We start from the raw sequence: 25,795 nt of genomic DNA on the forward strand, positions 1-25,795 counted from the left end.
TTTGTTGATATGAAATAATAGAATCTTGCAACTTTAAATTTGGGAAAGATCAGGCTAGAAAAGAATATGTACTTCAGTGGTTTCCAAACACCAGGCTGTTATTAAAGCAGATCTATGAAAAAGTGATATAGAAGTCTAGCATCAGGGACCCAGGCTCCTTCTTTGGTGTTGCTCTGCACTGTCAGGATGTTATCCTCCTCCACATGGTCCAAGATGGCTCTCTACAAATTCCAACCAGCAAGCAGGAAAGAAAGGAAAGGGGAGGGCACAGCCTGGGAGGAGCATCCATCACTTTTTGGACTGTTTTCTCTTAAGGCCAAGATTCTGGTGGGTACTGTGGCAGGTGAGGTAAGATTCTCCTTGCAGATCACTGCCCTGGCTGACCTTGTTCCTTTTGCAGGCTGCATCAATGTCTCCTTTATTTAGTTTTTTGATAGATTTTCAAATCTCTTCACACATGGAGACTCTATTTACATAGAACATAGTTTATTGCATCAATGTTCTGGAAACTTCACAAGCTTCCTTGAAGTGTTCACCTTTTCCTGTGTTAAACTGGGAATTCTACAAAAATGGCATGATACTACACAGTTTATTACTAGAGCAACTACTTTGTAAATAGTGCTTTCCAATTGCCTTCTCAGTTCTTTGTCTCAACCTTCCTGTAACATTTCTGGTCAATCACCTGCTTGAATCTCTTTCTTGGACTTACATAGTAAAGGTATTATCTAGATGTCTCTTCCTTCCTCATTTTCTTAAATTTTGCAGTTGGTGATTCCCCCAAATCTACTTATTGGCCTCTTGCACTTTTTTTAATATACATTTTTCATTCAACTCCAGTCTCTTGATTTCGACTTACTATAGGATATTTCTTACTGCTAGCTTAGATTCAAAATATCTAAACCAAAATGTACTATTTTCGGGCCGGCGGCGTGGCTTAGCAGTTAAGTGCGCGAGCTCCGCTGCTAGCGCCAGGGGTTCGGATCCCGGGCGCGCACCGACGCACCGCTTCTCCGGCCATGCTGAGGCCGCGTCCCACATACAGCAACTAGAAGGATGTGCAGCTATGACATAAAACTATCTACTGGGGCTTTGGGGGGGAAAAAAATAATTAAAAAAGAATGTACTATTTTCTCCATAAACCAATACCACTTTTTGACTATTTCTATAAATACCTAGTCATATGGCATAGTGGAGCCAGATGCTGGTTTAAATTTCAGTTCTATAACCACGTAAGTTACTCAGAGCTCAAATTTCTTCCTCATAAGATGAATATAGTAACAGAACCTACTTCAAGATTGTTTAAGTATTATGTGAATGACATATGTGACACACCTAGCACTGTGCCTAGCTCATGAGTCAACAAGTGTTAGCTGCTGCTGCTATCATCATCATGATCACCACCATCACCATCATTGTTACTCTCCCATAACACTCTTGTTCTTGCATGAAACTTATACTTCATGTGCCACAGCCCTTCTAATTGCGCGCTTACTTGTCTTTATCTCCTACTGGACTGTAAGTTCTATGAAGACCACACCTGTTTTATACCTTGTCATTGTCGTATCACCCAGAGTGTCACTGCTTGGACATACTACTCACAGAATGAATAAACAAATGAATTCTGCAAAGGAAGATGCCTGACTGGTCTTTTATGTCTTCCAGTCCTATCTGTTGCATCTTGAAATCTGTCTCAAGATGAATCTTCTCATACCCTCCTTAGTTCATGTGAATAACCTTTAATAATGCTCTGTTGCCTACCAAAAAATGTACCAACTCCTTAAACCTGGCATCCATCTAATTTCCCAACTTTGTTTTCAACCACAGTGCCAATTAAAACCTCTTGATCTATATTCTGTTCTCACTGCCGTATCCTCTCCCTTCCACTCCCAATCATTTTATGTTACCTCCTCTCTCCATTCCCCATTAGAAAGCCTTACCCTATCCTACCTGTACAAACTCTATCCATCCTTAAAGGTCCAACTCAAGTCCCACCTCCTTCTGGAAATATTCACAGGAATCACTTCCTCTTCTGAGTTTCATTAGCCCTCTTCAGCCCACTCATTTAGAGTTTATTACTATATAGTAATAAGGGCCATCTTTCTCAAATATGAATTTTATCTTCTCAAATTAAGTGTCAGTTAGGTTGCTTGAGGGCCAGGCCATGGGTGTACTTCTTACCTCCCTTGTACCTAATATCATGCTCCACACACAAAGGTACTCCGTGGATCCCTCACCTGACTGTACACAATGCCAGATTTATTTTTTAAATATGCAGATTTTCCAGCATTGTACTGACCTTGACAGCAGCACAGTCTCTGATATCATAATCCTGCTGAAACTCATTTTCCATGATCATAGTAGATACCTTAAAAGACAAGAGAAGCTTGAGAATTTAAGACTGATGTATAAATATTTGCAATTTAGATGTAATTTAGGCAGCTTTAATAACTCAAGTGCATTCATATGCCATGAAAGGAAAACTTTTTCCTCTTTTTTTTATATCAGGATGCTAAATATCATGAGAGGACTTAGAAAATGTCATAATGTCATCAGTTTCCAAACAAAGGAAGCTATAGTTTCAGGAGTGGAGGTTAACAGTGTATTAAGTTCCCAGTTGGAGTCACAGAGAATCAGGAGCTTGAAAAAGACATTTTTTTTTTTTTGCATGTGTTGAAAAGCTAGCTACTCGATTAACTATTCTCAGATATGCTCCAATTTGAAAATGAAAGTCAAGTCATTTAGAAAGAATGCATAGTGAACTGACACAAGAGTAATGTGGAGCAAATATTTAATATTTGAGAATAATTTGCTCCCATAAGTGTTACTTAAAACCTCTCTTTAGGATAATGTAAACATTTGAAATAATTTTTAGGGACTTTTTAAGGTTAACCCAAACAAATTATTTCCCCCAATAAAGATACTTTCTTTTTTACATAACTCTTACATTTTTAGATAATAAAATAAAAGCTTCTCATTATGAAAAAAAGGAAAAAATACAAAGAAAAAGAAAAACAAAAAATCACTTGTACTACCCAAAGATGACCACTATATCCATATATTTACACTTTTATATTTTTGAACTATTTATAGAGACACTATATGTACAGTCATAAATTTAAATAAAAATGAGATTAGTAACTTGTTTTTTCCCCACTTCATATAGGTGAATCTATTTCCATTTCAATAAAGATACATCTACATAATTTTAATGGTTATATGGTATGTGCATGTATTATTTAACAATCAACTTACCTGTTGTTGAAACAAATATTCTTTCCATATTACCCCAAACAAGAAAGTTTAAACTTACTGGTGTCTGATCACTCCATTGCCAGGATCCTTGTAAATCAGGGCTCCTTTTATTCAAACCTATCCACAGCCAACGCTCGCCACTAGGTGAAAAGGAGGCAAAAAAAAAAAAAAGCATTTCGCAGATATATTTAGCATTTACATGTCTAAAATACTTAAGACATGTAAGTTTATTCAGAAGACCTTGTCACTCACTGAAAAGCACAGTTCCAAGCTATATAAAAAAGTCTTATGAAATGAAACTAAACCCTAAATGTGGGGTAGCTACTGAAAAAGTACCATATTTTTTGAAACTAAATTTTAACTTATTTTATTCATATAAAAGGCAAAAACTATTCTGCTTTGAACTTAAAAGGAAAAAAATGTGTATGATTATTCCAAACTTACTGCAGAGCTTCAATATTAGACAGATACAGTCAAATGCAACAATGGCATTTCCTTGAAGCATTTGTCCATAACACTATCAAATATCTTTTCTTTAAAATGCAGAACAAACGATTTGGCTAAATTTTTATCAAACGAGATTTAAAACAGGAATTTAATTTCCACTACCCATTAAGTTTAAAGTAAAGAGGTATTGAAGTTTTTTCTAAATGCCAAACTCCATGGGTTATACCAGACCAACATAATTAAGTGATCACTTAAGTGAATATATTTAACACTCATAACTATTATACTTTTATGTACAAGGCATTGAGTTAGGTGCAGTGGTGACACAAAGTACAAGACCTGAAATCCATCCTCAAATGGCATATAACCTAGCCAGGAGGACAAGGTACATATGAACAAAGAAAATATAAGACCATTTTTGAAAGACATCAAATTTGTTATGTTTGTGCTATAAAAGTTCAGAAAAAGGAGAGGTCATTGTGGACTGCAGGGAGTCAGGAAACATTCTGTGAGGTTGGTAGGACAAAAGGCAGTCTTCGAAGGACGGCTAACTTCTTTCGAGCCATAATCTGAGTTTACCACGTGTCAGTGTTCCCACTGGCTGAGATGAGAAAGCTTAGATATTTCAAGGAAGAATACACACAACAACATATAGAGGCAGGGACATTCATTGTAACTGATCTTTTCTCCTCAAACTTATGCTCTAGCCAGGGAGACATTTCCAGTCTAAATAGAAGTGATATAATCATTAAAAAATTTCTCCACCTCTAACGCCACTTGAAAATATTCTCTAAAATGTATTATACTTTTTAGGCCTTAATAGCTAGACCACTTCCCATATAATTTAACCTTCTGATGGCATGTGGTATATATCAGTACATATGAGTGTATATTATATATGCATATATAACACATATATAAATGTTATATGCATATAAATATAATACATATTAGAGAAAGGGTGGGAGCCAAGTCTAAAATCAATCCCTACTCTCAAGCTCAGTAGAATATATGGCATACAGGAATGTATAGCTACAAGACTACTGTGAAATATAATGTCTGCATTTAAAAAATTTGCTAGTAAATCAAGGGCTAGAGCAAACTTAATTTTAAATTAATTTCTCACCTTTCAATAAAATAATTGCTTTTCTTTATCTCTTTCCTTTGTTCAACATTCCTTCATATTTTAATACCAATAAGCACTTTTTCATCTTTTCAACCTCAAGCTTTTCAACTTATTGCAATGGAATATGAGGACTGTCTCCTTTTAGTTTTTACTATATCCTGTTTTCTTTCATAAAGAAAGATCAGCAATTTGTAGACTTAAGATAAATCCAGTGGAGACAATTAAGTCCAGTTTGAATTTAGCAGCTATAAGAGAAATTTGCAGTTTGCATTTTCAACTAATCAGAGCTCTCTTACAGGCTTCCAAATTTACCATACTCACCAATTGTTGGATTTCTAAACCGCAGGGTCTAGATAATTGCCATATACACTATAATTAAAGTCAGATGGCTAAAACAAAGAGGAGGTTAAGTTTGCTACCTAATACTTACTTGGGGATATAACTTCATTTCTCTCAAATCTTCTCACGTTATATATTTGGACCTGGGGAATTTGTACAGAATTTTGTGTTTCCCTAAAGCAAGCATTAGATATTTTATCTTTTTTACACAATCTTCAGTACAACCAGGAAGATGATCAAAGATCATTTGTCACCTGCATTTATCTAGAGTCAGGTTCCACAGAAAGCCTCTTAGAGATCCGTCCCCAACCTTTCCACCCAGTTCCCTCTCAGCTCCACCTCCTCCTCCTTAGAAACCTCTGCTTTCAATCCCATTTCTGCCTCCTCTCCTTCATCTCAGAAAACAGCTTTCTAGAGAGCAGAGTTAGCCAAATTGTCCAAAATTTCTTATCTTACTACTTTCTGAGATTGAACTTCATTTCAACCCAGACAGTTATAGTTTTCAGCTTTCATTTCAAGGGATTCAGTGTGTTATAAATATAGAAAATAGTAGCTACTTTGTGGGGTTTTTTGTGTGTGGTAAGATGTGGAAAATATTTCTTCAATTGTAACTTATTCTTGGCTTGACCTGGTTTATCTGTAGGCAGATAAAGAGAGAAGAAATTGAAAATCATGTTAATCATTGTACACCTCTAATGTGGATTTTAGAAAATTTGAGGGAAGAAAATGGATCATAACTGGGGAATCAAATCAAACTGAAATTTTCTCTCTCTCTTTATAAATTGCTTCTACTCCAAGAGCTAAGTATACGGTTTTAAGCCTATTAGGTTAAGAAGACATTGCATGAAAGGTTAATATGTGTATTTGTGTTAAAATTCCTACTCTCAATCAAATTTCCTGCTGCCTCTGGTTTCTAACGAAAACAGTATCTCAGCCATAACCCCTAATAAATACTATTTGATGAGGGTGCTTAGTCTGCAAAGCCTTAGATTTATATCTAAATCCATTCATGCCACATCACAGGAGGTAGTGCACACAGCAGCAATGGCATTGCAAACAAGGCTTTCTTCTCTAATCCTATGACTATTTTTGTTCTACAATGGCTTTCCCTGGTGGGCTGCCATTAACAATTGCAAAGATCTTAGAGCCTTAATGACTTGGTGCACCATGAATCCTTTTCATTGAAATACAAATAGAGATGTGGAACTTAGATTGTGAGAAGTGTCGCAGTAATCTGATTTAACTCTTTGGCGTGCAATACACAATTTGGGACATGGACATCTTGTTGAGAAAGGCCAATTCCTGCAATAAAAAGCTAAGGTGTTCAAGGAGTAAGCTTCAGAATCATTTTCTGATATCAATGGGTTTGTTTCCTTCTTTCCCTTCAAGCCCTGGTCACAATATTGGTTTTGGAATATGCTGTGTTTCTAAGTATAGCATCGACAAATGATCTCTTTATTAACAGGGCACGTATCAAGCAGACAACACAGTCTGCTTAATATGGCATTCTGTTAGCTGCTGGAATGAGAGTATAGATAAAATACAGTCCCTGTGAGTGAAAGGATTATGGCGATTTGTTTTTCTTTGTGCTTTTCTGTTTTCTAAATTCAATATGCATTACTTTTGTGATTCGAAAAAAATTAAACGTTGTACATTCTATGGAAAACAGACATATGTATAGGAATGGGAGAAAATGGAAAAGATTTACACTAAATATTAACCAAGTTTACAAGTGGGACCTAGGATTTGAGGTGATTTTTTTTTTTTTAATTTTTATTTATTTATTTATTTATTTATTTCCCCCAAAGCCCCAGTAGATACTTGTATGTCATAGTTGCACAGCCTTCTAGTTGCTGTATGTGGGACGCAGCCTCAGCATGGCTGGAGAAGCGGCGCGTCGGTCCACGCCCGGGATCTGAATCCGGGCCGCCAGCAGCGGAGCGCGTGCACCCAACTGCTAAGCCACGGGGCCGGCCCTTGAGGTGATTTTTATTTTCTTCATTATCCTTTTTTATATTTCCCCAATTTTACATAATGAACTTGTATTACTTTTTAATTGGGGGGAGTGGGGGACTTGGCAAGTGTGACCAGAAACAAAGAAACAAATCAAGAAAATTCCTTAATTACCTCTCAGACTTTACTTTTGTTTCCTAGTGTAATCTATTCTATATATAGGAGTTCTTAATGATCATTTATAGCATATATGTTAGTCCATTTTCCATCAAGTGAGTCCCACAGACATCTACAACCTCACTGCTTAGTACTAATCCATGGTTCCCTGATCCACTTAGAGGTTCCTAATTCCTCACCTGGTGTTGTTCAAAATCCAGTTTATGTCAGTATTTTACTTAAAAATACCTTAGCCTAGACAGTATGATATTGTGTGTGTCAAGTTTAAGATCTAGGGGTCAGTGAGTTGCGCTGCTTGAAATTCTCACTTCAGGGAGAATCAGCAGGGCATTAGAAAGGCCACGCTCCAGAGGCGGTCACTACAAGGATGTCTGTGATCCAAAGCCACCTGAGGCTTTGGTCATTAGCAGAGCGAATGTCAGACATGGGTTTATATCAGTGATATGAGAAGCTTGTTAATCACGTGATGTAGAAACGGGATCTCTTTGGCACAACTGGAGTTATTCAAGATATGGGGAATAGCTAAAGTTCTTAGAGACACTCTCACTCTTTATGAAAGGGTATTAGAATCTGGTGAGGCTGGTAGCCTGTACCACTAGAAATGAGTCTGGCGTTTGATCTCTAAATGGTCCCATGTCCAGTCACTGGGTCAGGTAATTGGGACTGCTTGATGCCAACTATAGTGAGAATAGAATCCTGACTCTGGAATGTTGTCATGTTTGCCTCAAATGAACCTTCCATGCAAGATGGTGGTTGGAACACTAAAAGGACAGTCTAGTGGGATGTTGTCAAGCTTACAAAACACGTTGTATGAATGTTTTGTGCCTGCTTCAATGAATGTTTAATAAATGTCTGTAGGTGTGGAAGGATTTGGTGTGAGTTTTGCATTCATTATAATCTAATCGCAAGGTTGTGGGGAGTAGCTAAGAACCTAAGAGTTAGTATATGCAAATTAACTTAGGTTAGTGTGCAATTGAACTTTGTATATTAATTTCTAATGCTAGAAAATGAAGTCTAGAATACCTGAAATTCTACAATAGATGCTTAATAAATGAATACTTACGGAACACAGGTATTGTACATTACTTCAGGTTCCCAGTACACTGTAGTGAAGTTACTTTCTTTTTTTTTTGGTGAGGAAGATCATCCCTGAGCTAACATCTGTTCCAATCTTCCTCTATTTTGTATGTGGGTTGCCACCACAGCATGGCTTGATGAGCGGTGTGTAGGTGCAAGCCCGGGATCCAAACCTGGGAACCCCAGGCCGCCAAAGTGGAGCACAGGAACTTAACTACTACACCACCAGGCTGGCCCCAATGTTATTTTTTTTAATGAGAAAAATACAATAGTGGGTATGTTAATGCAAATCTGGAAAATGTGGAAAAATGTTCAAACATTTAAAAAATCACTCAAAATCTTACCTCCCAGAGTTAACAATGATTACGTTTTTTTTAACGTATTTTGTACTATCATTGACAGGCTTTGATATCAGAATTAGACTAGTTTGTGAAATAAACCAGATGCTTGCCTCAGTTTCTATGTAATGGAATACAAGCTCTTGCTTGTACTACTGAAATACACGGTAATGATCTCTTTTTTTAAATGTGAAGGAATTCACGTATAGAGTCATATATTTTCCATCTCTTTCTTGGAAGAAATTCTTTGTCAACTTTTTCAATTTCTTCCATGGCTATTGGATTACCGCATTTCTACTTATCAAATCAATTGTATACTAATTTGTATTTCCCTAGAAATTGTTCATTTTAATAATTTCAGGTATAATAGTATATAATTACACTTAGTATTCTCACCAATTAAAAAATTTCTCCATGAAATGGATTTTATAATCCCTTACTCAGGTTTCATTTTAAGTGTGTGTTTCCTTTTTTATTTTCATGATTTAATTATCAGTAGATTTTTTTTCCTATTTTTTTGTCTTATTTCCAGAGATATAGCTCTAGAATTTGTCAACTCCACTGCTTTTCTATTTTATAATTCAGTCATTCATTTTTACCTTTATTATGTTCTTTTTTATGGTCTCCTCATATTTATGTTGATATTTATTTTCAGTGTTGGTTGAATGTTTATTTTCACTATTTTTCTTTAAAAATTAAAGCCCTTAAAGCTATTAATGTACCTCCAATTATAGCTTTGGCTATATCTCATGAATTTTAGAATGAGTGCTATTATTATCATCTATATAGTTTTGATTTATTTGCCAAAAGTGTTACTTAAAAACATTGAATTTGTAAGTAGATAGTGTTTGATTTCACTTCTTACATTACCTGTATAATTTTACCACTTTGGTATTTGAGATTTTCTTTTTGGCCTAATAGATCAATTATTGTAAGTAATCTAGGCAAAGAGCTTGAAGAGAAAATATATATAGACTTTGCAATCTATAAACAAAGAGGATACTATTAAATCAACCTTAACTATACTATTCATATGCTCTAAATTATTTCTTTTTTGCCTGTTTCATTTGTCGATGAATGAGACAAGTGATCAATTTTCCAATTACTGTTATTTATTGGGAAATTTCACTAACATAATTAATATTTTTGCTTTGTATATTTTGATGGTATTTTATTTAAGTGCATAAATGTTCTTGACTATTACAACTTCATTGTAGATTGTATTTTTTTTTTTGTGAGGAAGATCGGCCCTGAGCTAACATCCATGCTAATCCTCCTCTTTTTGCCGAGGAAGACGGGCTCTGAGCTAATATCTATTGCCGATCCTCCTCCCTTTTTTTCCCCAAAGCCCAAGCAGATAGTTGTATGTCATAGTTGCACATCCTTCTAGTTGCTGTATGTGGGACGCGGCCTCAGCATGGCTGGAGAAGCGGTGCGTCGGTCCGCGCCCGGGATCCAAACCCGGGCTGCCAGTAGCGGAGCACGTGCACATAACTGCTAAGCCACGGGGCCAGCCCCTGTAGATTGTATCTTTAGTCAATAAGAAATAGATCTCATTTTCACATTTAATGAATTTTTACTTCAATTGTATTTTATCTAATATTAATGCTATGACTCTAGCTTTTTTGTTCACATTTGCTCAATATATTTTGCCCATTGTTTTAATTTTACCATTTTGTTGCTGTATTAAGTTTGTGATTATTAACTCAATTGCTATTTGGGTTAATATGGGACAAGCACATAACATAAGAAAGTGTAGTGGGTCAAGGAGTAATAAATTAGGAACCATAGCAAATTGGAGAGTGATGCCCCATCTCAGTGGGCCACTGGCTACTCAGCATTAAAGTGTTAACTAATGATTGCTACAATGTGAAAATGTTGCCAGTTGTTTTAATTTTTAAAGAGAGGTGAAAAATATGGATTTTTATCTAAAGTTCTCAATTTTGAAACATTTTGTGGCCCCTTCCTTTCAGGAAAACAACATCATATTCTTTGGGCTGCACAAGGTACTAATTGGCAAAATTTGTTTTAGGTCTCTTTCAACAGCATGTTGTTGGATTTCATTACTGAACAAATTTGCAGACTTGGACTGAGCGTAACTGATAATGAAGCAATTTGCTTTATGCTGACTTCATGTTTTGTTATTTTATTTCTTTGTAACTTTCTATATGGTCCTTTTTTTCACCCATTCAGTAGATGAACACACTCTTTTGCATTTTACTACACGTTATCTTAAAGTTTTAAAAATATACATAATCTGTGTTTTAAATATGATTTCCAGGTAAAATGAGGAATTTATACTTTGATTTTTCACAATTGTTTTATCTCTTTACGTCCCAGTATTTATTTATAAACAGAGTTAAACACCTGGTTTTATGAAAATGTCCTTATATATCTCTTTCAGGATTTAGGATATTTCATTCTATTTTTATAATTACATATATTGCATTATTTAGACTTGGAGCTTTGTTTTTATGTTAGATATTCTTCCTTCCAATTCTTTTAAAACAAACTACCTATTCATGTGTTCTTGATTTTTCATTCATCTCTGAGCTGGAAAATGTCTTTGAAATTTTCTTTTCAAGAAGAGAGCATAGGTGGTATATATATCAATTACTATCCTCACAAATGAAAAGCAATGTAATTGGGAACTAAAATTAATACACTGCAAACATTTTCCACCTCAAAACTCTTTAGATGTCAGTTTCAAAATCTCTTCTTACATTTAATGTCCTAGAGAAGAAGGCTAACTGGATTTTCTTTGTGTTTTGGTACCTGTTTTGTTTATTTTCTTGATGTTTTTCTCTGAGGTTTTTGTTTGCTTGAGTCACAATGATCAGGAAAGAATTCACTAGGATATGTGCAGTTGGTAGTTTCTTTTCCATAATTTTGCCTGGTATACCCTGAAGCCTTGATTTACAGATTTGGCTCTTCTTTTTGGTTCGGAAAAGTAATGGAAGAAAAACATAAATTTATGGAGTTGAAGCTCCTCATACCCACGATTGTCCCCAAAGCTTCAGTGAAATTTTCCTCCTATGATAGCATCACCTCGCCCATATTTCTCCACATTGTCCTTAAGGATATCAGGAAAATTGTCCAGGAATCCTCCTTCCACCATAACACCACAATCGCAATGGCTTACTGATTCTGTCTCTGTAATATCTCTGATCACTTCCCTATTTTTCCATTCTTACTGCCCTTCCTCACTGTAGCTTTCCATCAGAGGGCTGTACTAGCCTTCTAATTAGTCGCCCTGCATCTACCTACTGACTCTTTCTCTCTCTCTCATATATATACACACACATACATGCTTTGTTTTTGTTTGTGTTTTGCTTACTGACTTAAGGTCAACCTCCTTCCCTGGCAAGCAATGACGTTCCATTTAGTATCCAAATTCCATTTTCTAGCTAAGTTATATGACTCATTTCTCCTCAACTGTATCTGTAGTATATTCTGGTCTCGGTACCTTTGCTTATGGTCTGTTTTCTCTGGCTCCTTCTCCTATCTTACCTTTCAAAATATTACCTTACCCTCCAAGAACGATCCTTCCTCATAATACTTTTCCCAATTATACCTCCCAGAAACACTTCCTCCCTCCTCTGAATTCCCATGGCCCCTCCTTACCTACATTCTAGATTTTTCACCATACTTTTCTTATCCACACTGTTGGACTTCATTATGCTACACAAAACGTGGGGACTCTCTCTCCCGCATCTTTGAATCCCTCATAGTGTCTTGCACATAAAAATGCTTAATGTTGAAAGACTGCTAAGCACTGAATGACCCTTTTAGATAATAAAACATGTCAATTCTGAATACCTAGAGGACATCAAATTTAGCATAGAAGATCTCATTCTAAAAGTATTACCTGAACTGGTCCATTAAAAGGTGAAGAAATTCCTTTATTTCATCCACATGACTGAAGCTAGGAAGGTGTCCTCCAAGTGCTTGGCAGAATCTCTCAGCTTCTTCCCAGTTCCTCTTTCTTACAATTCTTTCTATATGAAATAGCTTAACAAAATATAATGTTAACTTGTTTTCTGGTATAATCATAAAACATTCATAATTTTAAAGCCCATTATAGTCAAATTGGTAGTCCCCTGGAGTCTTATAGGCGTAATGAAGATGTGGGTAAATGCACATACATGGTGACATGGACAGGTCCTGCTGAAAGTGTCAACTAAAGGCCAGCAGATGTGCTAGGCACTGTTGTCAAATGGATGACCTTCCTCAGCCAGGCTGGGGAACAAGACACCATGTTCTCCTGCATTCTCAGGATTTTGCGAGATAAATTCAACCAGCAGGTAAGGCTTTAAAGGATACATATGAATGGTTTGGGAGCAGACTTCTGTAAAGAAATGTGCTAGCAACATAATTTTGAACATAATACACTGAGACCTGCACAAGTACAATACTATTTTCTGATGAAGAAGAATCAAAGGGCAGACTGCACTGGTGTGTGAACATTGACAGAAGATGGCAAAACAAACCTTGCCACTTTGGACTGTTGCTTTGGTTTGTGATGACTAATTTTATGCCAAAGGAACCATAGTCATTTCAAAAGAAAAAGAGGAGGAGCAGATGACAATGGTAGATTGAATGACTGGTCCCGATTCTTCAATTCCCTGTAACATAACTACACACTCTTGCCATGGCCTCCTGCTGGGTGGAGTATACTTCCCTGTACCTTGACTTGGGGCCTGGCATGTGACTTGCTGTGATCCGTGGGATGTTAGTGGAGGTAAAATGAGCAGAGGCCTGAAATGTGCTTACATGGTTGGGCTTCCTCTCAGGTTCCACTGATTGACTAGGAGAAGAACAAGCCCCTTCAGCCTGAGCCCCAGATTGAAGGGCAGCAGACCCCAACTCATAGCCTGGAGCCCAGGACTGCTGATCCATAGTTGAAAGCAGAGCTGACCATTTAAGCCCACATTCCATCAAACCCTAGCTGACCCAGATATTTGTGAACATGAGACTAAATGTTGTCATAGCCACTGAATTTTGGGGTGGTATGTAACGGTTTGTTTATGGGAAGAGCTGACTGATACAGACCCTAAAATAAATTTTTTTACATTGTAGGAAGTGATGGAACTCTTCATTTGACAACAAGAATTAGAGGGATATGAGAATCATCAGTGAAGTGTTAGCACAGCATGCAACTCACCCACTTCCCAGAACAAAAGAATCCTAGGAAAGAGAGAGTTCTGGCTCTGGTCCCGCTGTTTTGGGTAGGACATGAGTTTTTGTGGGGATGAGCTGTCTGACACCAGAGGTTCAATGATGCCCTGACAAGGACTCTGTGCTCCCAAACACTTTGGTAGGTTATATAGGTGCCTGAGAAGGAGCATAATTTGTACAAGGACATGGACTAGGATAGCAGAAAGATAACGTCTTTGAAGGATGGAATGAGAATGTTAATTTACCTTATAACAAGAAAGACCTGAGGGGAAACTTTGCCAGCCTTCCGGACAGGGGTCACTAGGCTTGGGGGCTGCTTCTTCAGGCTCAGCGGGCCCACTTCTTTTCTTGCAAATTGAAAGTGCTCTGAAGCTTCTGCAGTCTTTTACCTCCCACTTTCCAAGAAACTTTCCAGTAGACATAGCCACGCACCCACCTGGAGAAGCTGGGGTTGAATTGGAAAGTTAAATTAAAAATTACATTTTTAAATCAAGTCCAAACATTTTCAAGTGGCTCTACTCTTTATTTGAGTCAAGATGGGGAGAGAGAATAGGAAAGAAAATGGAGGAAAGAAATGTATTGTTCACAAAAATGATGATGATGATGATGACAATGATGGTAACACAGAAAGTGCTTATTACTTGCTAGGTACTATTCTAGGAGGAGTAAATCCTCACAACAAACCTATAGAGTGGATTCTATTGTCACACGGAGGTACAGTGAGGATTAGTGACTTGTCCAAGGTCACATGTTAGTAAGTGGTTGATTCAGGATTGGAATCCACATTGTCTGTGTGCAGAGCCGTACCCTAAACCACTATGCTGCTCAGGATGGTCTAAGTGGTTCATACTAGCTTAACGACTTTGAACAGTTTTTAAGCAACTTAGTAAATCTCAAAACAAAACTCTCCCAGATTCAGATCCAAAGGAAAGGCCAGTACAACAAAAGTAGAAGGAGGCATGTGGTAACATACTATTTATTTTATGGCAGCCAGAATTTTATTTATTTACAGCAACAGTAAAAGATAGTTTGTATTATCAGACCCATTTTCCAGATGAAGAATACGTGACCTGGCCACAAGCATAGTGAGTGGACTATGAACCCATAGTCAGGGCTTGAACCCAGATTTGTCTGGCGAAATGCCATGCTCCCTTTTCCATTATACCACACTGCTTGAAGTGGGCAGAGGACAAGAAGAGCATACATTGGAAAGTAATGAGGACAACTTCTATTCCACCAAACAGAGAAGCCATATGGTCTCATGTCTCATACTTAGACATGGCCAGCAAGAGGAACAAGGAACTGGGAAAAATAATGCTGTGTGACCCTGGATGGGTGTGCTTTTTCCCCTGTTCTTCCTCCTACCCATGGCTTGTCTATGATAGACCAAGCTGGCTGAAGCTAGAAGTAATAATGGCAAAGAGAGCTTAATGGCACTCTTTCTGGCTACAGGACTGAGAGAATAGCCACTGTAACTACTTCCTGAGCACCTCTCCAACCACTGAGGCTTATCCATGAAGAATGTGACATTGACTCTAAGATGTCTAGGTGTCTATAAAAGAAATTGCATGTGTTTTATATATTAGAATATTCTAATTTAAGACAAGATTTAACCACAATTAGCATCTGTATCCTCTATCTTCTACAAGTAAACAGATGATTTTGTTATTATCAATACCACTCACGTTTATGGTGATGACCGTGTGTTACAAATTTTGTGGGAATTCTCTATTTCAAATATTGTGTTTAACTATACACTCACATGTTCCAATTTCTGTTATAAAAAATGGTCTTAATGATCACATTGTACAAACACAAGAAAATATAAATAATTCAAAGGGAGAAAAGTCAAATGTTTTATAAGTGCTGTCCTATACAAAGCCAAAATCATCTAAAAAGCATCAGATTAGAAATCAGGAGATCTGGATTTTAGCAATTGAATAACCACGTAACTTTTGTCAAGTAAATCACCTTTCTACGCCTCTGTTTTCTCAACTCTAAAATCAGAAGGGACTTATGAGGTCCTTTCTGACTCAAACGTTCTGATTCTATGGCTAATGACAGTCAATGCTTTAGGCTGGTTAAAGGAGGATGAACTAACTTTCAGAATAAATAATACTCACAACATATTGCCTCCTTAATTCTCACCCACTGAGAATAATAGAAATAAACACACTCAATTTTGAAGAAAGAAGTTAAGAAGCAGACTGATGAAAATGTAAAATATTTCACAATGAAGTGTCTAGATTCTGTTTGAGACTTTTGTGGAAAAGATAAAAAACTCACATAGGTGGTTCTAGCTCTGTGGCATTAGATGGTGGTTTCTGAGAACTGAGTTTTCTAGCTTCTTTTAGTGGGTTATGCCCAAGGATTTAATAGAGAAGACATAGTCACTGCTTCTATTTATGGTTCCATAGATGGACTTTAGCCCTGAAGATCATTTCCCTCACATTTCAAAGGTCAGTGAAGAACATATTTGGGAGGGATGCTGCATTTCATGTCACTGTTTTCCACTACTTTGAAGGCAAAGGCACTTACCTGGCTCAAAAAAGTTCCAGTTGGAAAAGGTTACAGCCCTCTTTACTCCACTAACACTTGCCCAGCCGTACTCTCCACGTGAATCTAGATCTCTCAGGCCAGTCCAGAAGTATTTTCCTGGAGATTTAGTATACTTTTTAATCATATCATTCAGGTATTCTTGCTCAAATCTGCAAAACAAGAGTAAAATTAGCAAGCGTTTTTACAATGACTGATGTACTATATAAATTAAAGATGCACCTTTTTCTTAGGAAGATTATTTAGCAAAGGAACCCAGCGTTAAAAGTTCACTAGTACATGTTTACTGATGGTCGCACCTGCTAGTTACAGTCAGATTGCAGTTGGTTCCAAAAGGGACCTCATCCTTGTAAATCTTGTAACAAGTTTCTCCATGTCTCTTCCAGCCCTAAATCAGAGGAGAAATATCATCACAGTATTTTCCAGACTTGATGATGTCCCCGTCTGACAAGCAAGGTCTGCTACATTGATAACATCTCACAACTTATGGAAATTAAGGACATGGCCAGTGACTTCTTACACTTGATGAGTGGGACACAATTTCATGGATAAGCTCCACAAGACTGTGAGCCTATATCAGACAGAGGGTGTGTCTTAATTCTCTTTACCCCGAGCACCTAGCTCATTATAAGGGTTTGACAGTTGTTGGTTGAATTATTTTTGAACAGGAATAATATAAGTGGCAGAAGTAAAGATATCAGCATTGAGGATAGTAATCATGTACATTTTTGTAGAAATTCAAAAATAGGTAACTCTTTTGCCTTCTGTAAGAATGCCAATAAACTATGATTCTCTGCCCTCTGGCTTGCTCTAATGCAAATGGACAGAAGCTAGTAATTTCTTCTATTTTCCAAGTCTGAATTGTTTAAGTCTAAACTATCATCCCTAACCAAGAAGGTGTAATAGTGCTTAGAAAATTTTTTGCCAGGGTTTTACATACCTCATCTGGAGGACACATCTTATCAGACATTGAATCATTCATTTTTTCTCCGTTTTTCTTACATACATATTTAAGTTTCTCTTCACATGACTGGACTTTCCACTGACCTAGCTTTTAAAAAATAGAAAAAAAAATTTTCCCACAAGAGAAATTATTTGCCATATATTTAGAATTGAACTCTAACTTATTTTAAATCAAGATAGTTTCTTCTCACAAAACTACGAGGGAGGGAAACGGGGAGGTGGAGGAGGAAGAGAAGAGAGGGAGAGAATGAATATAAATGAATGATCAAACCTGAGAACATACTCCTAGAAAATGCTACCCAACAGGCCTGCAAGGTTGTGGCCCACAGCCTGTTATTTCAGCATCACCTCAAGGTCACAGTGGGGATGAATTTCATTTGCTTATAAGAGTAAGAATAAAACCATCAAAGGACACTCAGTATAGAAGTTGGAGAGAGAAGAACTCAGCCCACAAATAGTTACCAATGTTCTAGCCTTCTTCCATATGACATGGTCAAAGTTCATTCATAGGTTGAAAACTTTTGGGCATGTCAACTACCTCCCTGTCTCAGTTTCCTCATATGTAAAATGATGATGGTAGTTAGAATAGCTACTCTCCAAGAATTCTAGAATCAACAGTTTCTTCCAACTCTACTTCAGCCTAGACTTCCAAGTTCTCTCTTTCAACTATACTACTTAACATTTATTTTGCTTAATTTACTAAGTCACTGCTTTCTTCAAATTAAATTTTAATAAGTCAATTGTGATAAGGGTTAGTTTTGAACACTAGGTATGCCATGAGTTCACTCTCGTCTACGGAACCTCATCTCTATCTTGGACACTCTTTGAAAGACGTCTTGGATATCCTTTTAAATAGAGCACCAAAAGTGACATCCTTCTAAATTCATCTTTGACACCTTTCTAAATATATTTTTACTCCTGAAACACTTCTAAATACACATACCATTTATTCCTTCCACTTAAGTCTCTTTAGAAGTTTAGGTGACACAATCAGCCTCCTAAACAATTAGGAGTCCACAGGAAAGTGATCCAAACAAAAATGCAGAGGTACATATATCCTCTTTGCTCAAGATACAGATCATTTTGGACTCTTAAGTAAAGCATGTTTAATAAATGTTTAAGCATTCTACAGGAGTAAGATGTTCTCTGAACAAAGTTAGACCCAATTGTTTAATAAAAATATTTTTTAACTACTCAAAGTAGGGTTAATATAAAACTTAACCTGAACATGAATTCAGAAGATGGGATTTTTCAGGTTAAATTGTGGCTACATGCTAAATATCACACTGATGGTCCTTAGAAAAAGCAAGTTATTAGAACCTATTTGGCACAAGAATCTGAGTTCTAAAGGGAGTCTCCTGATCTGTTTCAGACCAGCAGATACTCTCAGACAGGAAATGGATTGCTTGTTTCGTCGTTGCTTTATTTACTTTTTTTCAGTAGCTACCGGAAAGACAATCCACAGGGCTCATACCTTTTATTTTCTTTCCCAGGTTAAACACAAATATCCCAACCAAAGTAATCTTAATATTATTATTAGGAATAACAATAAGAATATAAATAAACCACAAGGGGTTTCCTACCTTTCCTAAATAGGAAACACAGTTGGGAGTCTTATTGAAGGGAACATTTGGCTCATTCTCATCCCAATATGTTAGAGTAACTTCAGTACCATCTGACCACTGAAATAAAGTTGGTATTTTTACGTTCTTAAGGCCTGTCCATGTTTCTTCTTTGGCATCTAAAAGAAAAATGTTTTATTTGGTTTGGTTTTACTCAATTATATACTTCAATATGTACATGTTACTGATTTTACATTCTGATATGGGGTTTTAAGAGCCTTGATGGTATTCTCTTTTTTTTTTCTTTTAAAATTTTAATTCAGAAGAGTGTATTCTTAATTAACCTGTTAAAATGTTGGCAAGTTAGGTAGGTGGGGTGATGAGGGCTTTTGAGATCACTTATGCAGGTAGAGTACACAGATGGAACAGCTGTACGATGACCTGTGGGCTGGATGTTTCTTATATCTGGTTTAGGTAAGCCTTGCTTTTGGGAAATAATGAAATTCTACAAATACAATCATAGATATTCCAATTGGAATAAGAATATTGTCCATCACTACCCTGGAATGACTATGCTGCCTTCCCAGGTGAAAAAATTAGCATCATGTTCACACACAATAGAAATCTACTATTAGCTGCTATTATTAGTGAATCCTAGGAAGATGTTTTAACTGGCAGTGTAGTGTATTTTTGTTCTTCAGTCTTTAACTTTCAATAATTACATAAGTGAAATAATCATCACTTAAGTATTTGGAGCAATTTAAATAGCATTTAGCTTATGAGAAGAGGGAAATTATTCAATCAATGGTAGTACTGTCAAATCGGTAGCCACTAGCTACATGTGGCTATTTTAATTTGTAAATGAATTAAAATTAAATAAAAGTAAAAATTCAGTTCCTCAGTTGCCCTAGCTACATTCAAGTGCTCAAAAGCCACACATGGCTGGTAGCTACTGTACTGGACAGCACAGATTATAGAACAGTTCCATCATCGCAGAAAATTCTATTGGACAGTGCTGATCTATAAGGATCAAACTGTAAGTTTTTCATTCCTGCTAAGAGTCTGAAAATAGGGATACTTTAAAATGTTTTAAACTTCTAAAATATGATATTTTAAAAACTTACCCCCATTATGGAGTTTTGTGACAACCACCTCCACATCCGCTAAAGAATGAATGCTGATGAGGTCACTGCCGAAGTCTTTGCATTTCATATGTGCCTCATCCCAGGAATTACTTTCATTTACCAGCAGATAGCAAAATCCGTTATTTGGCAGCCAGTCTGCATCACAGCGGGTATCTGAATATGTCCAAACATCTGGGAAGAAAGCAGCTATTTATATTCCAGTAAAGATACATATATTTAGAATCAATAACATTGCAAACTCTTATTTCTTGAATCATAAGGCTTCTGGAAAACTGGAGAGTGTGATGTCAGATAGTACAGTGACATGAATTTATGTGGTGCCTAATGTATACATAGCATCATAAGAGTGACTGCAGAGAGTCAGATAATGATACAACTTGAATGTGATATAAATGTGCTACATGGCTGGGCTCAAAACTATTTAAGGAGGGATTGCTCTTAGTCCTAGGAGACCAAAGAAAGGTGTGGGGTAAGCCAGTTGCTGACAAATCTCTTCCTTGGTTCGGGACTTGTTAGATTCCCCTGCAGCCTCTGCCTTTGAGAGATTATGAGGTCAAGCCTCCTTCTCATATATGGTCAGTTTATCAAGGGGATGTGCATTAATGCTCACTGTTGAACAAAGGCAGGCAGAGTTTTAAGGAACAGAATAAGACATTTGTATACTCCACACCCAAGAGATGGCAGCAACACAGGGAAAGGGCAAAAGGGCATCTCTGGACCTCTTCTTTCCTCCCCTTTGCTAGACCTGTAGTCCTCATGAAATTAGTGATGCTTTGTTTTGACCATGATAAAACTCACTCAAATGGTGGTTGAGAAAGATGAGAGAAAAAGAGTGAGATACAAAACCATACAAAATACTTCTACCCCTCTTAATAGAACCAGAGAGCAGTTTGATTACTCAGACTTCATGGATTTGGAACTGTTTGGAATGTTTGTTGTACGAAAACACAGCATCTTAAAAATGTAGACAGTTTGTTTTCTATTAAAGGATAAAATTCAGGTTCAGCTAGCTTCTCACACTTGCAAGATAACTCAATTAACTTTAAGGTTCTGAAATAGCACTTGTTATTATATTTTACAATTATGATAAAGGAATAGAGGAACAAAATCACCCATAATTGAACTTAAAACAATCATTTTCCTATTCTAGTCTTTCTCTCTATGAATACATATTTTTATAAGATTAAAATGATAAGTAGGCATATCATTTCATTCTGTTCTTTGTATTTTCCTGCTGGCACAGTTATTTTAATAAATTCATATTATTCAATCATGTGGAAACATCATGATTTACTTAATAATTGCTACTACGGGATATTTATTTGATCTATCATCAGCCAGTCTGATTTATTTTCATTTGTGCTGTCTTTTCCATTATACCTTTTGTGTGGACTAAATTTGGTTTGAATCAACTTGGAAGACGAATGTTCATTATCCCCTATTATTTTATAATTTTATTTATTTATTCTTTTCCCCCCAAAGCCCCAGTAGATAGTTGTATGTCATAGCTGCACATCCTTCTAGTTGCTGTATGTGGGACGCGGCCTCAGTATGGCCAGAGAAGCGGTGTGTGGGTGCGCACCTGGGATCCGAACCCAGGCTGCCAGCAGCGGAGCGTGAGCACTTAACCGCTAAGCCAGGGGGCCGGCCCTCCCCTATTATTTTAAAACATCCTCCTACATTCTTTATTCTATATACTTATTTTTTAATCTTAAAAAATGGCTTTATGCTTCTATGTGGGTAAGAAGTTTTATGCTATATTCTCTCCCCCCAACATTCCTTAAAGCAAGACATTTTAAAACCTCCTTTATTCCTCTCAGTTTTGAGTATTAATTGTTCTTATTCAGTGAGGATTTAATCAAATCCCAGGTATATGGTGGGCTCTGTACAAGACAGTAAGGGCACTCCTCTTCTCCATCCTTTCACAGACTCCTCAGACTTCTCTGCTCCCCAAAACTTCAGCTGTTCTGTGTCTCTCTTACCCACAAACTCCCTGGAAAAACCCCCTCCCTGTAGATGTTTTGTCCCTCTGCACCTCTCCTTTTCAACCTGATTTATCAACACAAAGACCTAAGGAACCAGCCTGGCAAAGGAGGAGAGAGGAGGGGTGGGCATTGTGGGGCAGGGGGTAAGGAAGCCCGGGAACGTTCCTGTGTCCATCATTTTTTTGACTTCTCACAGGGCAGGTAATACATAAGACCTGGACCCAGAGTAATGCTTCTCAAACTTGTGTGCATCAGAATCACCTACAAGGCTTCTTAAAACACCGATTGCTTGGTCCCATCCTCAGAGTTTCTGATTCAGTAAATCTGGAGTAGGTCCTGAGAATTTGCATTTCTAACAGGCACAGATGATGCTGATGCTCTTGGTCTGGGGACCACACTTTGAGAAACATTGCTCTAGAGAAATAAGAGCCACCTGTGAACAGAATACATTTCCTGTCGAGAATCTCTCTGCCTTTTTATGGGCATATATCAAACCAAAGCTTTATTCATATATAGTTGATAATATCTAACCACAGGGTCAAAATCAAATACTTGCTGGCATTGGCAATATCAGGGGAAGGAAAGGTGGAGATAGGTATCTGAAATGGATTTACTTGACTGCACAAAACTGTAATTTTTATTTTTTTAATAGGAAATTTTTTTTTTTTTTTTTTTTTTTGCTGGGAAAGATTCGCCCTGAGCTAACATCAGTTGCCAATCTTCCCCTCTTTTGTTTTCCTCCCCAAAGCCCCAGTACATAGTTGTATATTCTAGTTGTAAGTCCTTTTAGTTCTTCTATGTGAGCTGCTGCTGTAGCATGGCTACCGACAGATGAGTGGTGTGGTTCTGCACCCAGGAACTGAACCCGGGCCACTGACGTGGAGTGCGCCAAACTTTAACCGCTAAATCATCAGGGCTGGTTCACAAAACTGTAATTCTAAGACTTCTTTGTACAAGACAGTGAGAAAGATACCTGTTAACTCCTCTGTGTTATTTAATGGTTTCTTGCAGACGTAAGGCAGTTGAGCTTCACAGGAAAAAATATGCCACAGACCAGATGTGGCATCCATTGTTGCACAGCTTGACCCACCTATTGTAGGTGCACTAGGCATTTCTTAAAGGAAAAGATTTTCAAAGAGTTAGAAGGAGAAGGTTAGGGCCAGAGTGGTGGCTAGAAAAAATAATTTGTATTCCTAATTTTCTGCTTTTATGGGATCTCATAAAATAGTTAAAACCTTCTACAAAATTGAAATGTATAAGCCTTAATGGACAACTATGTGCTTAAATATGTTTTTTTTCTAAAATACAGGATACGGGGGAAACACACTGATATACTGTAGTTAATTTAAAAAACAAAACCAAAAACCAAACCTCTGCCCCCAATCAACTTCCATGTCATATCTTGAGGTCAGTAGCTCTTAATCTGCTACTCTATAAAATAAATATACTAATTTATGATTCTGCAATGCCTTTAAGGCCTTGAATTAAAGATTAAATTATTTTTAAAGATTCTATTTACTGAGATAATAGAGAATTTATTTATTAATAATGAAATTTCATTAAACTAAAAAGACCTATTGGTATTTTACTGCATTTAACTTGTTTTTATAATATGTGTGCAGAATGCTTTTGTACTGAAGTTGGTGTTAACTTTTAGGTTTACATTGGTCAGAAGCCTAACATTTCATTTTTAAAAAAGGTATCTAAACCTTCTTTTGGGGGAAAAAAATCTTTTGGCTAACTAGGGTTTTGTTTGTTTTATTTACTACAAATTTTTCTTTAAGGTATTTATTTGTGTAATAAAATACAACCATTACGTTGTCAGTATTTGTGTGCTACAGTGGGAGACCCCAAGAGTTTTAAGATGAGAGAATATCTCTGTATTAGAATTAAGCAGCAGATGAAACACAGCCTGGGTCAGTCCTACATATCAAGTCCCCTAAGGGATGCAGGATGGCTCCTGGGCCATGTGATGGGGCTCATTCTGCTCGCTCCTAAAAATGTAGGGTTGCTCTAGAGGTTAGAGATAAATGCTTAGTTGTCCATGGTGTAGTTCAACTTGGCTATAATGATATCACAATAAAGAAGGGCTTAGGAAAAAAAATTCTTCTGAGAGGTAACCATAAAAAGAGCTGTCAAGATTTGAAATTTTTATAAGCTCTCAGTGAGTGGGAAGCTCTTAGTTTTTTGAAGTTTTTGCTCTGTGCAGAGTAGGTGGAGGAGGGAGCAGTTACCTGGGTCCCAGTTGAGAAAGTTCAATGGCTTGTGGTCTGACCATTCCCAGCCTCTAGCAGAGTACAGCTGATTTAAGCCAATCCAGAAAATTCCTGCAATGTCTTCTTTTTCTGTAAGAATTGCATAATTTTAACAAGTGACAAAATTAGCTAAGTTATTAGCTAGGCCAGACTTAAGTTTCTAACAATAGCAAAAATATCTGAAGGCCTTGGCTGTAAGGCAGGAATCCCTGTAGGATGGGGCTGTCTATCCAACAAAGGCAGGTGATGCTGACAGACAACAAAACTTCAGACTGTTGAGAAACCCAAAGGATGATAAGTTAATTCAGTTCTGTTTTCCCATTAGCTTGTCCAATGCTCTTTCTTCTAAGGTAGGAACAGAATCTTCCCAGAATAGCTGTTTCACTATTTTTAACCCTCTTGTACTGCTATAGAAAAAGCAGTTTCTATTGTATATCTAGATTTTGAAGATTTGATTGTATTCCAGATTGATTTAAATTCATTAAGTACATATTATTTGCCAGGTACTAAGGATATAAAAACCAAGATGACAAAGTCCTTGCCCTCATAAAGATTTCAATCTAGTAGACAGAAATGGATATGGATCTCCAAAATGGTAAAGTGTTACCAGTACTGTTTCAGAAATATGTACAGGAACTGTTTGGTAGGCAATGGAATATATAGCTCTAAAGTCCAAAGGAGACATTTAAGGCTGGAGATACAGAATGGGAGACACATACACACACACACACACACCCCTGCACATAGAAACACACATGCTACAGTGGAGATGTATCATTCAAATTCATTATTTGACAACCAGATGCCATCAGCAAAATACAGAGAGAAAGACACAGAAGCAGAAATAATTTAAATAGTGAGGCCAATTGCAGATATGCCACTCAATATGCATATGCTCACAAGCAATGGACGTAATCATGCTTGTATAGGACCACATGTATTGGAAAGAGAATGAAAAGAACGTATGAACGATGGAAAGGATTTTCACACCACTGTCAAGGAAGTCAACAGAATTACTGAAGGACCTGGTAAGACTTCAACATCATGAAGGAAGAATTTGAAGATATTGAGGGCCATGTAGAAGAGGCAGAGCAACTGATGAAATGGTCTACAGAAGACAAGCATGATGTTGACAAAATTTTTAAATATTCTCAGCAGTAAAACACTTGATAACAGTTTCTTAATTCCTCCCAGGGAATTATGTATGATTTATTATTGTATTATACATATAATCTATATATCTGTATATGTACATATAAAATATAATTATAACATTATATTATATACATATAAATGGTTCTTAAAGTTTGGATATGGTTTTCTACATGCAAATCACACAGATACCTCTGATATATTATATATATGTATTTCTATTCCTCTGCCCACAATAAAAGACTACAGGGCCTGATAGCAGTCACACATCTGGGATCAGCCAGAGAACA

General features: G+C 36.9%; 1 protein-coding gene across 2 annotated transcripts in view; it reads right to left on the bottom strand.

The window, feature by feature from the left end:
• LY75 (lymphocyte antigen 75) overlaps positions 1 to 25,795 on the bottom strand; it is a 120,472-nt gene that overhangs the window by 76,653 nt on the left and 18,024 nt on the right. For both annotated transcript variants that reach the window (XM_058549066.1, XM_058549064.1), the window contains exons 5-15: positions 24,333 to 24,443; positions 23,072 to 23,212; positions 20,093 to 20,284; positions 18,990 to 19,147; positions 17,384 to 17,494; positions 16,743 to 16,831; positions 16,426 to 16,595; positions 14,133 to 14,332; positions 12,578 to 12,720; positions 3,311 to 3,392; positions 2,297 to 2,365 (exon numbers count right to left, since the gene is read on the bottom strand). In XM_058549066.1, the coding sequence (XP_058405049.1) occupies positions 2,297 to 2,365; positions 3,311 to 3,392; positions 12,578 to 12,720; positions 14,133 to 14,332; positions 16,426 to 16,595; positions 16,743 to 16,831; positions 17,384 to 17,494; positions 18,990 to 19,147; positions 20,093 to 20,284; positions 23,072 to 23,212; positions 24,333 to 24,443 (1,466 nt within the window). The remainder of the gene's footprint in view (positions 1 to 2,296; positions 2,366 to 3,310; positions 3,393 to 12,577; positions 12,721 to 14,132; positions 14,333 to 16,425; positions 16,596 to 16,742; positions 16,832 to 17,383; positions 17,495 to 18,989; positions 19,148 to 20,092; positions 20,285 to 23,071; positions 23,213 to 24,332; positions 24,444 to 25,795) is intronic.

Source organism: Diceros bicornis, chromosome 10 (assembly GCF_020826845.1).
Source record: "Diceros bicornis minor isolate mBicDic1 chromosome 10, mDicBic1.mat.cur, whole genome shotgun sequence".
NCBI classification, from domain to species: Eukaryota; Metazoa; Chordata; class Mammalia; order Perissodactyla; family Rhinocerotidae; genus Diceros; species Diceros bicornis.